Source organism: Leopardus geoffroyi, chromosome D1, assembly GCF_018350155.1.
Source record: "Leopardus geoffroyi isolate Oge1 chromosome D1, O.geoffroyi_Oge1_pat1.0, whole genome shotgun sequence".
Taxonomy (NCBI): domain Eukaryota; kingdom Metazoa; phylum Chordata; class Mammalia; order Carnivora; family Felidae; genus Leopardus; species Leopardus geoffroyi.
In genome coordinates this window covers 20,441,903-20,458,483 of record NC_059329.1, presented here as the reverse complement: position 1 = coordinate 20,458,483, position 16,581 = coordinate 20,441,903, and the positions used below count along the sequence as shown (strand labels likewise).

The 16,581-nt window shown below is 48.1% G+C and overlaps 1 protein-coding gene across 12 annotated transcripts in view; it reads right to left on the bottom strand.

Moving 5' to 3' along the window:
- Positions 1 to 16,581, bottom strand: part of GRAMD1B (GRAM domain containing 1B) — a 246,383-nt gene that overhangs the window by 122,428 nt on the left and 107,374 nt on the right. For 11 of the 12 annotated variants that reach the window (XM_045483237.1, XM_045483225.1, XM_045483224.1 and 8 more), the window contains exon 2: positions 15,233 to 15,310. In XM_045483237.1, the coding sequence (XP_045339193.1) occupies positions 15,233 to 15,310 (78 nt within the window). Of the gene's footprint in view, positions 1 to 5,116; positions 5,343 to 15,232; positions 15,311 to 16,581 lie in introns of those variants that run through there. The other variant, XM_045483236.1, reaches the window with a different exon arrangement.

Genomic DNA, 16,581 nt, shown 5'->3' with positions numbered 1-16,581 from the left:
GCTTGAAGCTTCACAAGAGATAACTTTCACTAACAAACTCGTTTACACACTCCACATTTGGAGCTTTAGGTCCAGGAAGCTGGTGAAGGAAGATCCATCCGACATAAGGAAAAGCAGAAGGTTCAGCACTGGGCCCCAAGTGTCCTGATAGCCACATGGATGCTGTCTCAAGGGGAAAGTCATAAAAGGTTGCAAATAAAAATCTCTGGAGTCAGGGGCACCTGGGTGGCTCAGTGGGTTAAGCGTCCGACTTCGGCTCAGATCATGATCACGGTTCATGGGTCCGAGCCTCGCGTCGAGCTCTGTGCTGACAGCTCAGAGCCTGGAGCCTGCTTTGGATTCTGTGTCCCCCTCTCTCTCCGCCTCACCCATGCTTGTGCTCTGTCTCTATCTTTCAAAAATGAATAAACATATTTTTTAAATATCTGGAGTTGAATTTCAGCTTGATCACTTACAAAGAATGCCAGTGGGCAATTTAAGCCTCCATTTCCTTCTCTAGACAATGAATAAAACAGCAACTATCCTTATAGGCCTGCTATTACGGTTGAATTCTTAATCATGCTTTCTTAAGCACACGTAAAGTGCAGTGCTGAACACATAATAAACTCTCAAAACAGCAGATATTAGTAGTAATGACAATTAATACCTCACATGCCCACAAACTAAGTACACAGGCATTTTTCATAGTCTTGGATTTATTCATCACATGCGTAGATTCTCTGTAGTTTCCTATAATTCTAAGTTTCTTTACTGAGAGGAACCCCAGTCTATCTCCTGACTATGGAAGTTATTCACCGAGAGGCAGATAACCATTTGATGTAGGTACTGAAGAAGAAATTCACGAATCAGGAAGGAGTAGAGGGTATTAGCCTCCTTAAATCTCTTCTTTAGGGCCACGTCTTTAGGGCCACTTCAGGCCACTTGGTAAGGACAACTGATACATGCACACTCCTGGCCAGATTCAAGTCCACCCACTGTTTAAGATGCCAAGAAAAGGAAACATGGGTGTTTTACTTCTAGGGAGAAAGGAGCTCAACAGGTAAGACTGGTCGCTCTGTGGATCCCCACGCAAACCTGTTGTGGTGCCATATTCATAAACTCAAGAGTTTCGAGTCTGGCGTTGAATTCTACTTCATGAACCACCCAGCCAGTTCACATACAAAAGACACAAGGGAGGGGCGCCAGGGTGGCTCAGCTAAGTGTCTGACTCTTGATTTTGCCTCAGGTCACGATCTCATGGTTTGTGAGATCGAGCCCCACGTCAGGCTCTGCGCTGACAGCACGGAACCTCTGGGGAGGTACTCAGACACCGTCCACTCCCTCAGCCCCTCTCCCAATCCTGGGACCATCTGAACCAGGGTTACAATGCTTTCCTCTGCATTTTGATGGGAGACCTTCACCTTCAGACTAGGAAATAGCAAAGAGAAGGAGGGAGCCCTGCTGTGAACTGTCTGTTGCTCACCCGTCAGAGGATAAGAAGAAAAGAAGCATTGAGCAGTCCGGAAAGTTGGTGACAGATAAGATGTAATGATTATTTTAATTACATATCCCCATGCACATGCACACACACCCCGCCCACATTTCTCCTTGCTGCAGAATGGGGCTTCTTGGTCTATGGAGCAACCAATAAGGGAAAACAGGAGCTAGGCACGACACCAGTGTCCCTGAGGGAGCCACGGGTCTGCCAGGGGCTCCCTGAAAAGAGATGCCATAGGCCAGGAACAGGGCACTGGGCTCTCCCTGTCCTGTTACTATTCACTGTTAAATTGTGTATTTGATGCTAGCTAGCTCAGGGATAACAGGAGGCTTTGGGCAACGGGGCACATTTCTCAAAGCCAGGTTCAAGACCACTCAAGTCAGAATCACTTTGGGATATGTGTTCACTGTGCAAATTCCTAGGCCCACCCCAGTCCACACCACTCAGAATTAGAAGAGCCCAGGAAATCTGCACACTGATCAAGTTATGCACACGATTCTGAAACCCATGCGATGCGGCCTCCCTGGTCTCCCAAGTAGGCTGTTCATCATCAAGGGACAGGAACACTTACTCATGCAAAATATTATAACATATATATTATGTTTCTTTTTATCTAACCCTTTTAAAATGTCTGTAATAAGCAAAACATTTAGTACAGCAGTGCACGCATATAATTTATATAAATATACACTGGTGGAGATAGCTCAGAAAATTTTCACTGAGACAGGGGTTTGCAACAAGGCTGGAGTATCGACTTCCGGTACGACGGCTTCTCGCCTAGCGGGGAAAGCAGGGAGTGGTCTCGGCAAACAGGTGCTCTGAGCTCACAGGATTCATCAGTAACAAGCTGAGAAGAGAACTCCGGATTTTGACCTCCAACTGCGTCTCAACCCTGGAGTAAGAGGGAGGCAAAAAAATGCAGAGCAGGGCAAGCCGGAAGTGGAGTCCCTGCTTGAGCCCCCAGAACTGTCACCCACTCACATTCCTTCTTCACCCTGGCTATAGGAGGATGGGATTTCACCCGGCAGGAGGGGGGGGGGGGAGCGAGGGAATGAGGTTTACCATCTGCCTGCCAGTTGTCCCAATCTAAATCCCAACTATGGCATCAGCAGAGTGAGCGTCGTTTGCTGAGCTATAATTAATATCCCCCTTTCTCGGGCAGGAAAGGAGAAACGCTGGGGTAGGAGAAACACTGAGCAGGTGACGGTTACACCTGCAGACAGTTCTGCTGACAGCGACGGAAGCAGCCAGGACTGCCAGCGAGGAACTACAAACTGGGAACTAGAGAAGGGAGGGGAAAGCAGGAACACCCACTTGCTTCCCTGCCCAGACCTAAAATAAGGTCCTTCTCCCTCCTATTCAAATGCCATGTGTGCTGTCTGTCCAAGACCAGACCATCCCCCAAGGATAGGAGTACGTGGATCCAAGAAAGGAGAACAACAGGTGAGGGGCGGTCACTAACCACAGACCACGAGCATGAAAACGTCACACAATTAACAGATACAGAGGGGCTAGTCCGTGGCCCTCCGTCTGGAGCATAGTCACAGAATTCCACGATTACAGAACGCGAGAGGCTGGCAAAAACGTCTTAGATAGTTACTCATGCGCCCATTTACTCATGTAACAAATCTTTTCTTTTTTTTTTGAAGGTTTATTTACTTATTTTTGAGAGAGAGAGCGAGCGAGAGCACACACACACACGCGGGGGAGGGGCAGAGAGAAGAGAGGGAAAGAGAGAGTCCTAAGCAGGCTCTTCACGGTCAGCACAGAACCCAGTGCAGGGCTCGAACCCAGGAACCTTAAGATCATGACTTGAGCCAAAAGCAAGATTCGGGCGGACACTTAACCGACTGAGTCACCAGGTGCCCCTCCTTTAACCGATCTTTCCTGAGCACCTCCCAGGTGTCAGGCCCACACTAGTGAATGAAGCAAAGACAGCCCCCTGCTCTCATGGAGCTTAGTTAGGGCCCTAGTGGAGGAGACAGACGACAACCAGCGACAAGATGGGTTAGCGCCAAAATGGAAAATAAGCTGGGCAAGTGAAGGCCGGGGTTTACGCTGACTGACTTCTCCTGGCCACTGCGGACTTGTTCGTGGCTTACCCGAACCAAGTTCTCCAACCTACGCACGGCTCTCCAGCAGCTCAAAACTCACCTTCCGCTCTCCTCACAGGTTTAGCCCGAGTCTGCTGTTGGCTGGCAGTCACAACGACATCTACTGTGTCCCACACACAGGGCCAAGACCTTCTTCCATTTTGTGTCATTTTGATTCTCACAGCCTCCACGAAAGAGGTACAGCTATCTCTATTCTTAAGGAAGGAAACATTCAGAGAGGGCAGGATTTTGCGAGAGCCCCAGAGCCAGTAAGTGGTAGAGCCAGAGCTTAATCGAAGGTTGTTCGGTTTTCAAAGCGTTCCTGAGTTCCACAAGACGACCGCTGAGGGATCGTGTCTCTGCCCCCAGCACCGTACCACAGGGTCGGAGAATCTCTTCTGCCATTATCCCTTGGATTTTTGCTGTGTGCAGGGTACTGGGTGGTCAGTACCTGAGGAGTCATCTCGTAAGAGGAAGGACTCAGTCTCTGTTCACTGCCCTCAAAACTTCTGCCATGAGAACACCTCAGGGGAGACAACTCTTATCAACAGTTGGCTAAACACTTATGGGCATCCATGCCTACGTGTGTGCGAGAGAGTAAGAGAGAGAGAGAGAGAATCAAGATCATCTACTGCACCTCCATCCCCAATCTACCTCCATTCAGTCTCTCGCACTACCTTTCCTCCATTTGTCCTACCTTTCCTTCCACTTACTGCTGTATTTCCCTTCACAAAAAAAAAACCCGGAAGCCTGCCCACAGGCTTACGTGCCCCTCTCTCTCCAACGCCCGTCAGGCTCTGAGTTTAACTCAGATGCTAGGGGCTGGAACCTCTCTCTCCTCCAGGACACCTCCTCCCCTCTGCTTGTCACAAAGGGACATATTCACCAGCGAGCCACCGCACCACAGTTCCGGTACAGCCCCCCACCCCCCCACCAGGAAAAAGCGCCCCACACCCGGTTTATCCTCACGTCTCCCCGGCAGTGTGCTCGACTGGCCCTGGAGTCAGAGCAAAGTCCCAAGTGACTACACCTTGTAAGAAGTGAACGCACAGAGTCCACACCCCCCAAATACCCCACTCACAGGTTCTCTCTCGCTGGAATGGAACTGTCGACACCCCAAAGGCACCGGACAGAATATTCCATTCTCTAGCGCACCTTTCTCTTGGGACCTCCAAGTTCTTTACCAACCTAAGTGATGTACCATGAGGGAGGAAAATTAACAAGCCCTGGCCAGTTACGAAGAGCGGGGAGAGCTGGACACATCCTTGGCAGACAGTAAGGCCCAGTCACGCGTTCCATCCATTCCGACCAAAGGCCACACAGCCTCGCCTGGCTGCACCCCTCTATCCCTTACCTTCAGCGTCTTGCGACAGCCCGCTCCTCCCTCCTGAGGGGCTGTCACTTGGCAAAGAACTACAACAGCCCCCGAACACGGGGGCCAGCCCCCCAAAGCTCTCCTGCCTCTGTGAAGAGCCCCGGGTCAACCCCGACCAGGCCAAGGGCCGAGTCCTCGTGTCCTACTTTCCAGGGGCCCCCTGCCACCTACTTGGCTCGTAGAAAGAACAGCTTCTTCCTCAGGGAGGAGACGTGGTAGTGACAGGCCTGCTTCACGGCCGTGCTGCAGGAGACCGTCTCGGAGCGCAGATTCTGTACCATGCTGGGCTCAGGGGAGGACCCGCCACATGGCAGCTGGGACCTCAAGGGCTCGGGGCTCACTCCAGAGCTGCATGGACGTGCTGCTTTCGCGGCTCCTTCAGCTGTCTGCCGCAGCTCCTGCACGGGAGCCCTCCCGGCCCTGGTGTTCAGTCCCAGACACAGGCAGGTGGAGGGCCCCGGGGAGGGAGAGCCTGAGGCTCCCTGTTACCAGGATCCCCTCTGGCTGCGGCCCAAGCCACAGCTCCGAACAGAGGCCCGCTCCGTCTTTCAACATCTGGCAAGGCTCTGGGCACTTGGTGAGTTTCCTCCTCTCCTTCGTCCTCCGCCAGGGAGGATGGGGCTGTACCTACATGTGATGTCAGCTGCTGGTGCCAGAGGGAGGGGGAGGGCCCGCGGGCACCGCTCCCAGAGGGTTTGCGACTGGGCTCCGTCCTCGTGGTGAGGGAGCTGGCCGAGAGGTCACCTGAGTGTCCACGGGGCCACGGGGAATTCAGTGCCCGGGCGGGTAGATGGAACTACGGTGCTCTTGGAAATATGCTATTTGGGGCCAATTTCTGGGATCGGATCAGCAGAACTGAAAGCATCTTTCCTTCTACTAGGAGGCTATGGATTCTGGCGGCTAGACCGGAGGTGAAATTCCTGAGCCTGCACTCTGGCCTTTCCTTCCACCCCGGAGGCTTGCCCTGTGGCCTCAAATTCCATTACCTTGGTCCCTCCATTTGTTCGTTCACGAATTCCACAAGCATCTGCCGAGCACTTACGCTATGCCAGACAGAAGAGATACCGTTTCTGTCCTCCGGGGTCTCCTGGGCTAGGGGGAGACAGAGTAGGGAACCACACAGCACATACCAGGAGGCCAGTGCTGGACAGAACGAACCACAGCCTCTCAGACAGGGGTGAAAAAACATGCTCTCCCTTCCCCAACCGGAAGAAACAAGGGTGAGTTCTAGTGAGACACGGAAGACGTGGGCATCTTTTCAGCCCGTCAGAGAAAAGGTGACACAGGCAACCCCCAAACTGATTATACCCAAAGTTCACACTTATTCTCCGTCCACCTTCCTTGATCTTAGGAAATAATCTTTGTTCCTATTACACGGAGAAAATAGATCCTGCTGCTATCAGCCTCCTCGCCTTCCCACCACATGGCGTGTGAACTCACCTGCATCCACAGCCATTATGGTCTGTCCAAGGCCAATCTGTTCACCTGTGATCTAGATCTATCTTTCCTTGCCTCCTCCGAAACCTTGCTTCCTTATCTTCAGTAAGTGGTACCAGCCAAGCTGACCAAGTCGGAATCCCAGAACTAACTGTGAGGACCTCCCTGCTCTCTCACACTCTAAATCCAATCCATCACCAAGTCCTGGACATTTTAATCCTCTAAATGTATCCTGAATCCATCTGCTTCCCCCCCCCACACACACACACACCACACACACACACCCCTACAACCACCATCTCAAATCCAAGCCACCCACATCCCTTAATCGGACTATTGTAACTGCCCCAGCTGATCTCCCTGCACCCGCCAGGGCTGCCTCCACCCTTTCTCCACACTGCAATCTTTCCAGGATGCAAATGTGATGCTGTCGCCTCCCTTCTTAAAGACTCTCAATTGCTTCCTGACGCTCTTGGCATAAAGACTCAAGTCCTGGTCATGGCCAACCAAGTTCCTGCCCCATTTCATCTCATCTCATCCCACTGCTTCCTGCTCACCCGTTCTGAACTCAACCACTCCACCCTGGCCCCGCCCCCTCTGTCTGGGGCCAGTTTCTTCGATATACTCTCTCCCGGGACCCTTCCTTTAACGCACACACCCAAGTTTGTACTTTCTAAGCCATACCCTCAGGTGCGTTAATACTGTCTCCTTGACAAGCCTGGAAACTCGGTGAATACCTACTGCACAACTGGTAAGTGTTTGTTGAGTGCATCAATGGATGATGTCCTCTCTGAAATTCACATCCTTGACCTGTGGGTTTCTACTTCGTAGATTTAAAGCATGCTTGTGTCTCCCTACATTAAAACAAAAATTCTCCCCAATCACCCCCGCTTTCTCCTCTAGCTTCCATCTCTGTTTCTCTTCCTCCCAGGGAAACTCCTGGAATAAATTCTCCATGTTCAGTCTCTTCTCCCTTCCTTCCCATACACCCTTCTAAAACTAATTGGTGGTTCCCAGTGACATCCTAACGGCCACTGCAGAAGATCCTGTTTAGTGCTTACCTTCCCTATCTCTTTCCTCTTGGATTCTTCCTTCTCACATCTGTATTTCTGTCTTTTCTACTTACTGGGCAATCTTTTGCAAATTCCGTCTTCCTTTGCCTTCTGCTTACACTCTGCTGATCCTGACTCTTGCCTCGACTACAATCTCATTGCCAAACAAGTAGTTTTAGTCCTGTCTCCTGAGCTTCAAACAGGTGCAGGCCACTGGCTAGTGTATCTACCTCTCCACCAACACGCTCGACGTGTCTAAATTAAATCCACTATCACTTCCACACTTCAAATTCTTCCCCCTTTACTCAGTATTTTAATAACAGTAATATATTAATAATCAGAGCAAGCACCTGTAAAATACCAGCCATGTACCAGGCACTATTCAAATTGTTGTAGACGACACACACATACGCACGCTCCTCCCAATAACTCATGAAGTATGAACTATTATTATACCCATTTCATAGATGAGGAGACTGAGGCACAGAGGTGAAGTGGTTTGCTCAAGGTCACACAGCACGCAGTTGGAAGCATAATCAGAACCCAGGCAGGCATTAAACCTGTGGACTATGCTACCTTTTATTTGCTGCTCCCACTAGAAACCTTAGGCTCACACTAGGTACCCTTCCTCAACCCAGATGTAGATAAGCTTTGCCAAACCTACTTAACAAACTTCTTCAATTGGTCCTCCTTTTCCATCCTCACTACCATTTATTCAGAAATGTGCCCATCTGGTCTTGGCTTAAACATCACCAGGTCAGTAAGGTGACCCTTCCCGCTTAAGAGTTGTCCTAAAAAGCCTTGGTCCACTGTATCACTCTTTTTCATTTTCTCTATAGCCCTTGTTACCATTTGGTGCTTTCTTATTCACTTGTTTGTTTATATCTGTGTCCACTTGCTATAACATAAGCATCAAGAGATGGGGGACAAGTTACCTGTTCATGGCTGCGGCCCCCAACATTTACAAGAGTAGCTAGCTGATAGTATGTGCTCAATAAATGCTTGTTAAATGAGGGAACGATTAGGTAAATCATTGTCAGTTTCCTTCCTTGTCTATCTGCTTTCAACGAAACCCCTTAAATCCATCTCTCCCACTAGGACCAAAGTGACTTTTGTCACAAGAGTATCTGTAAGTGATCTGGGCACCCCCTTCATCAAAACCTCTCCCTCATTTCTCCTCCCCTATAAGGAGGCCCACTCTGTCACAGCGGGCTGTGGCAGGACCGGCACCTGTCTACCTGTGCAAAGATGACTGCTAGCCACTCACTAGCCACTCCCCTCCTGGGACACGATCAGCAGCGATACCGAAGTATCTGAAGTCCCTGAACATGCCTGGCTTTCTCACGCCTCCCTGCTTATGTTCATCTTGTTCTGTCGCCTGCGAATGCAGCCCGTGTGACAGATTCCTACTCATCTTGTAGCTCTCAGCGAGGCACATCTCCTTCTGTGGAGTCTTTCTGGATCCCTCGGGCTCCTCCTCCCTCTTCCCTGCTCTCGCCCCAAACACAGTAGCTGTGCTACTCTGGGGCAAATTTGGTAGCTCCACTGAGCCTCCGTTTCTTACACTCTAATGTGCAGGTAATAACCAGCATCTATTTGACGGGGCTGTGGAGAGGACTGCATTTCAAAGTCTGTGCAAGACGCATGGCACAGGGTTAGACGCGTTAAGTGAACAAATTCTTCCGTGTTATTACTGTATACAGAATTCCGAGTCCATTATAAAACATGACATTATAGGTGTGTCTCACCATGAGACAACAAGGTGCCCAAGGGGAACTACCAGGCTTTCATCTATTTATTCTTAGTGTCCACATCTGACATTTTACGGGCGATCAATATCCTACGTGTTCTTTCTGTCTCTGCTTCTTCAAGGACAGCAGAGTATATATAGATCCGCTAGGAAACAGAGTGAAATCTCACATCATCAGCTACCACTCACTAAGCACCTGCTAAGTACCGAGCACCTTACACATATTATCTCATTTCTTTCTTTCAAGGAAAGACTTTCATAGATGAGTAAACGAGGGTGAGTAAAGCTAAGTAAGGTGCTTTTAAAAATGCAGTTAATAAGGAAGAAGGTTAGTCGAACACCTAAGTGGGTCTGACTTCAAGGTCTGGGTCTGTCTTTCTAGGACACCACACAGCCCGCCAGCGAGGAAACCTCTCTATCCATCTCACAGCCTGGACTCTAGCAGGCTCCCCAGTATCTTAACAAGGGTTTGGGGCGCACGTGTCTGCACGCAGAAATGGATACGTGAACGCACACAGCCTGGCCTCAGCGCTCGGTTAGTCCCCTGCCCTGTCTGGGTCTCAACCTTCCTACCACTGAAAGGCTTCCTGGTCGACCGAGACCACGTTTTGTTGAAACTAACATTGTGTACATAAAACGTCCTTAGTAAAATAGCTCCTTTTTCTACAGCCCTGGCTGTTTGACAGTTCCTGCCATTCTGTGAATGTACCAAATAAAGATCTGGCAACATGAGGAACCCTGACAATTGGTCCAGTTTGGGCTGAACCAGGGAACCATTTTTTTTTAAGTGTACCCCTGGCTTTACCCTAGAAGCATGAAAATGGATCTATGCCCCACATTCAATGACGCACACACACATACAGACTTTGGGAAAGCTGGATCTATTCTGCTTTCTTTCCACTGGAAACCTGAAGGCATTACTTCTATCTCTGAGACAACCCTCATTTCCAAAAAGCTGATTCTCTTCCTCAAATCAACTTTTCTTGATGCACACCTGCCCAGGAAATGACTTCCTCCCTGTACCCACCCACCCTCTGCCCCTATCATAGTTCCAAAGGCTTTTTTCTTCAGGAATCAACACTGATGTGAATGAGAAGAAAAATTCTCAGAAGCCCTAGGACTTGGACAGCACACCGAGGCATTTCCCCCTTTGCTGCTATGTAGACATTTGTTAAGCTAAGTAGGACAGCTAGTTTATCTCTAAATATTGTATCTATTCTGAACCTCATACAAGAAAAAGGAAAAGTGATGTTTTATTTAACCAGTTGAAAGTATACCTCACCCAGACTTCAAGCTATACTACAAAGCTGTAATCATCAAGACAGTATGGTACTGGCACAAGAACAGACACTCAGATCAATGGAACAGAATAGAGAACGCAGAAATGGACCCACAAACGTATGGCCAACTAATCTTTGACAAAGCAGGAGAGAATATCCAATGGAATAGAGACAGTCTCTTCAGCAAGTAGTGCTGGGAAAACTGGACAGAGACATGCAGAAGAATGAACCCGGACCACTTTCTTATACCATACACAAAAATAACCTCAAAATGAATGAAAGACCTAAATGTAAGACAGAAAGCCATCAAAATCCTCGAGGAGAAAGCAGGCAAAAACCTCTTTGATCTTGGCCGCAGCAACTTCTTACTCAACATGTCCCTGGAGGCAAGGGAAACCAAAGCAAAAATGAACTATTGGGACCTTATCAAAATAAAATTCTGCATAGCGAAGGAAACAATCAGCAAAACTAAAAGGCAACCGACAGAATGGGAGAAGATATTTGCAAATGACATATCAGATAAAGAGTTAGTATCCAAAATCTATAAAGAACTTATCAAACTCCACACCAGAAAAACAAATAATCCAGTGAAGAAATGGGCAAAAGACATGAATAGACACTTCTCCAAAGAAGACGTCCAGATGGCCAACTGACACATGAAAAAATGCTCAACATCATTCATCCTCAGGGAAATACAAATCAAAAACCACAATGAGATACCACCTCACACCTGTCAGAATGGCTAACATTCACAACTCAGGCAACAACAGATGTTGGCGAGGACGTGGAGAAAGAGGATCTCTTTTGCATTGTTGGTGGCAATGCAAGCTGGTGCAGCCACTCTGGAAAACGGTATGGAGGTGACTCAAAAAATTAAAAATAAAACTACCCTACGACCCAGCAATTGCATTACTAGGTATTTATCTAAGGGATACAGGTATGCTGTTTTGAAGGGACACATGCACCCCCATGTTTATAGCAGCGCTATCAACAATAAGCAAAGTATGGAAGGAGCCCAAATGTCCATCGATGGATGAATGGATAAAGAAGATGTGGTATATATATACAATGGAGTATTACTCGGCAATCAAAAAGAATGAAATCTTGCCATTTGCAACTACGTGGATGGAACTACGTGGAGGGTATTATGCTAAGTGAAATTAGTCAGAGAAAGACAAAAATCTTATGACTTCACTCATACGAGGACTTTAAGAGACAAAACAGATGAACATACGGGAAGGGAAACAAAAATAATATAAAAACGGGGAGGGAGACAAAACATAAGAGACTCTTAAATACGGAGGGCAAACAGAGGGTTACTGGAGGGGTTGTGGAATGGGGGAGGGGCTAAATGAGGAAGGGGCATTAAGGAATCTACTCCTGAAATCACTGTTGCACTATATGCTAACTAATTTGGATGTAAATTTAAAAAAAAACTTAAAAAAAGGAAAAAGAAATATAATTCTGTAAAAGAAAAAAGAAAGAAAGAAAGAAAGAAAGAAAGAAAGAAAGAAAGAAAGAAAGAGAGAGAGAGAAAGAATACCTCATACTTAAGGATTAGAATTTTTATCTGTGAGGCAGAAGCAATCAATGTTAATTTTTTTTTTTTTTTTGCCTGCTCTATGAAACTATCCTTCATCTGATAATTGACCACGTGGTTTGGAGAATTAGGAGCAGCCACAGAAAAGGGTCCGTATTTCCCACCGACTTGACCATTTTCGATCCATAATACCTGCTCTGCGGCCTCCCATGGAAATTCTCAAGGGTAAATGACATTCCACTAAGGCTTGGCCTCTGTAGGAAATGCTGCCATACCCAGCAGGGGGCACTGTCCATTCAATGGGGCCCAGAGTGAGGAGCAGGAAGTGGGATCCCCACCACAGCTGAAAATCTCCCCAGGGTCTGGATCTCACGCTTGCCCCAGGCCAGGATAACTGCAGACCAACATCCAAAACACCCCAGAGAGTCTCTTAATTGAGTAAAAACATATTATAGGAAGGATTAGGGGCAGGGCGTAAGGGTTTGTTCTGAACTGAGGCTGGTGATTAATTAGCACTCTGGGGACTTGTTCTCTCCAGGAGAACCAACTGGATGAGAAAAGAAAAAGACTTCCTTCAGAATGGCCATCGTGGAACACATACCAGTCCTGAGCTTCTGGGAGGAGGGGGTCCGCAGAGATCACCATGGGAGGCATACTTCTGATCAGAGCTTTGTTTCCTGTACTGCCCAAGGGGAGCTGAAGAGTTTAGGGGCCTTCCAGGGGGCCAGGGATGGGAAGGCCCAGGAAAGACATCCGAGGACTTTTCTGGGCAGAGGTTCAGACTGGAGAACCTTTGCAACATTTCATTTGGTTGAGGAAGTGGGTAGAGAAGGAGCTAGAATATGATTCATGTCAACGTACAACCCCAAAGAGCAAACGAAAGACAGAGTTCTCTCTAATGCTCAGGTAATCATGTCCTGGAGTAAGAGATGAAGTTTGCCTCGGGAGAAACGTTTTAGAGCCTGCAACTCATGGCCTATTCCTCTCTCCCAGGACGGGACGGGACACTTCAGGAGATGTGCGATGTCCAAGCACAAGGGAAGGGAGTTGAGCCAGGGGGACTCCACGGCCCCCTTTTTCAATTTTTTTTTTTTTTCTTTAACATTTATTTATTATTGACAGAGAGACACAGAGCGTGAGCAGGGAAGGGGTAGAGAGAGGGGAAGACAGAATCTGAAGCAGGCTCCAGGCTCTGAGCTGTCAGCACAGAGCCCGAGATGGGGCTCGAACTCACAAACTGCGAGATCATGACCTGAGCCCAAGTCGGTCGCCTAACCGACTGAGCCACCCAGGTGCCCCCACAGCCCCCTTTTTGTAAATTTTTTAATTTTTTGTTAATTTTGAGAGTATGGTTGATGAAACCCAGAAAGCACTGACAAGAGAGTGTATGGGCCACTGGAGAGACAGAGGGAACTGCCATCAGATGGCAACTGAGGAAGCATCTTATTAACAAGATTGATTAGTCTTTACCCCTGGGGGCCCCCTGCCTCCTATCCCCTCAGTTTGAATTGATGAGCTAAACTGATACTTGAGGACTAGGGCAGAACCCATACAACTTTATAATGCAAAGAGATCTATGAAATGATTAGCAAGGCCCCACCCTCTCCCCAGGAGACAGTCCCCTTTTGATCCACTAGGAGCTGTAGCTTGAACACTTCTATTGAGGGGATAGTACCTATCTCTGCAAGGCCTATACCATTACAGTCCAGCTGTAACCACAGAATTCTTCCTTACCCAGAGCTGAAATGCTTCTCGCTATGACCTCTCCCGCTCTAGCTCTATTTCTTAGGCTTCCAGGTATTTAAAGAGCAGTTGTGAGAGTCACTGAAACCCTTCTCTTTTCCAGGCTAAGCCATTTTCCTTCAACTGGTCCTTATCATAATACGTTATCATCGAGATCCTTCCTTCTAGATTCTTAATTTATCAATACATGTGTTTCCAAAGAACTAGACATGATACACCAGATATGGTCAAACCAGTACAGACCAGGAAGATCTTTTTCTCTTTCTAATCCATGCTCCACACTTCCATGAATGAATTCAGACTTTCAAAGATCATCTGGTCCCTGTGTCATCCTATTGGTTCGTAATTTTGCTGGTAAATAAAACCCCCAGGTTCTTTTTCACATGAAATCCTGTCAAGGTAGGCTCCCTGTGGCAATCCTATAGGTAAGCAACTACTCTAGGGGCGCCTGGGCGGCTCAATCGGTTAAGCGCCCGACTCTTGACTTCAGCTCAGGCCATGATTTCATGGTTCTTGAGGGCTCAGTGACAGTACAGAGCCTGCTTGGGATATCTCGCTCTCTGCCCCTTCCCTGCTTGCTCTCTCTCTCTCTCAAAATAAATAAACTTAAAAAAAAAAAAACTATTCTACTATAGATTTATAAGCACATAATATAAATATAATGGCACATTTCCTTCAAAAAAAATCTTGTCATTGGCGCCCACGGTTCCATCTGAAATACTAAATCCTGAGCCTGTCATCCTTGGTCTTCTCTCTCTATTCCCTCTCAGCTGACTGTCTGCCATAAGTCTGATAAATGACATAGAAGTACCTTCTCCTTTCTCATTCAGTTTGTTGACAAAAACCAGAGCTGGACCAAAAGCAGAGCCCGGCGGCATGCCAACCAAAACCCCCCTCTCGTCAGCATCAGTGCGGTCAACGTGCCCTGGCACAGTTTCACCCGCTACAGCGGACCCCTGTCCGCCGCGCACGGGCACTACGGGACGACTGGTAGATGCCGGCTGGTGCTCCCATCCTCAGGGTTTAACGAGTCAGACCCCAAGAGCCTCTCCCTCCTCCCCGCCCCCTGCCTATCCACCCTCATTCACCTCTGACATCACAGTCCACCCTTACCCCAGTGCTCTGCCGCCACCTGATGCCACACACGGCACGCCAGGCCACGCAGCTCTTCTTCAGGCACCATCCACCTGGCAACCCAGCCGCTAAGATGTGCCTCAAGCCAAGTCCACGCCGAGGTCCTCCTGGGATCTCTGATTGGCCACCTACTGGCTTTGCTCCTTGCCGAACACCAAAAGCCTTTAGAGCCAGTCCCTTGGTGCTACACCCTCTCACTTCCCGGGCGAATGTCCGGCCTTCCTGGCCAGTCTGAGCACAGACGTCTGGAAGCCTCCTCCCACCCTGCCTTTGCCCACGGTCCTCCAGGCACCAGAAGGACGATCATGCGCAAACATTTCAGCGCACCGCTCCCCCCACTCTTGGCCTTACCTTTCTTCCCGCGCTCGAGGACTCAGGAACCTGCTGGAATCATCGTCGTGGCTGCTCTGCTGGCTACTCTGCTGGCTGCTGCAGAAAGACACAGGATGTGAGCCGTTAACTTCTTTCTCAACCCTGGGGGAGGTCAGCTCAACTCCACAGCTTGACAAAGAAACGGGGTTACAAAATTTTAAAGACACAAGTTCCCCCATGTAACTCTGTACACAGAGAGTGTACTGGCAGGCAATAGATAGGAGAAAGGATACAAATGTGGTGCAAACTCCACCCAGCTCATTTGAGGCAGAAGTGGAAGATCTCGACCTGTTGCCTTATTCTTCCTCGGGGACCTAATCTCAGTGAGCAAATCCCTCCAGTACTTTTTATACGTGGGCTTCTTAATCCATATGCCAGGGTAACAATCCCACGTTTCTTCAACCTCACTGGAGACTCTCAAGATGCAGGTGCAGACGGGGGGGGGGGAAGGAGAGTTCCAGTAGGGAGAAAGACCTGATGGGGGCAGGGGTCACCGGGCCTGCTTCTCTTCCTCCTGGGAAGGCCAAGGAGGGATTAGAGGGCACAGTCCCTCCACCCCAGCCCAAGATGATTCAAGTTCACGGAGCTCTTTAAAATGCTTACGCTGAAGTTATAGTAGATGGAATTCAGCCACCTTTCATTTTACTTGAGACAGAAAAGCTGTTCAGACATCTTATGACACTAACTGAACATATGAACAAATAATTTTTATTTTTTTTAACTAATCCAAACATCTGATCAGCAGTCCAGAAACTACAGCCCCCCCCCGCCCAGGCCAAATCTGAAGTTGCCTGTTGTTTTTTTCTTTTACGGTCCCTTGAGAATGGTGTTTAAAAAAAAAAAAATGATTGGGGGGGGAAACTCAAAACACGAATACTATTTCATGACACATGATGATTATATGAAATTCAAATTTCATAATCATTAATAAAGTTTTATTGGCACACAGCCATACCTATTCATTTACATATTATCTATGGCTGCTGTTTACCTACAATGGCAAACTGAATAGTTAAGGCACCACTGTAAGTTATGCAGTGAGCTCATTAGACCCACAAAACCTAAAATATTTCATCTGTCCCCTAACCAAAAAAATTAGCAAACCCCGTGCTTTGCATAGATTTTATTAATGGTAAATTCCTATTACCATAAATGTCGCTATAACTCAGGCTCCAGTATAACCAAAATTGTTTTCTTGTTCTGATGGATTGCTCACCACTGAAAAATTCATTGATCTCCACAAAGCATATTCCTTCCACTAGATCCCAGGGCGCTGAGCCTCTGAACAGTCTTGTAGGGTAAGGGCTTGTTCACTCCCAACCAAAGAA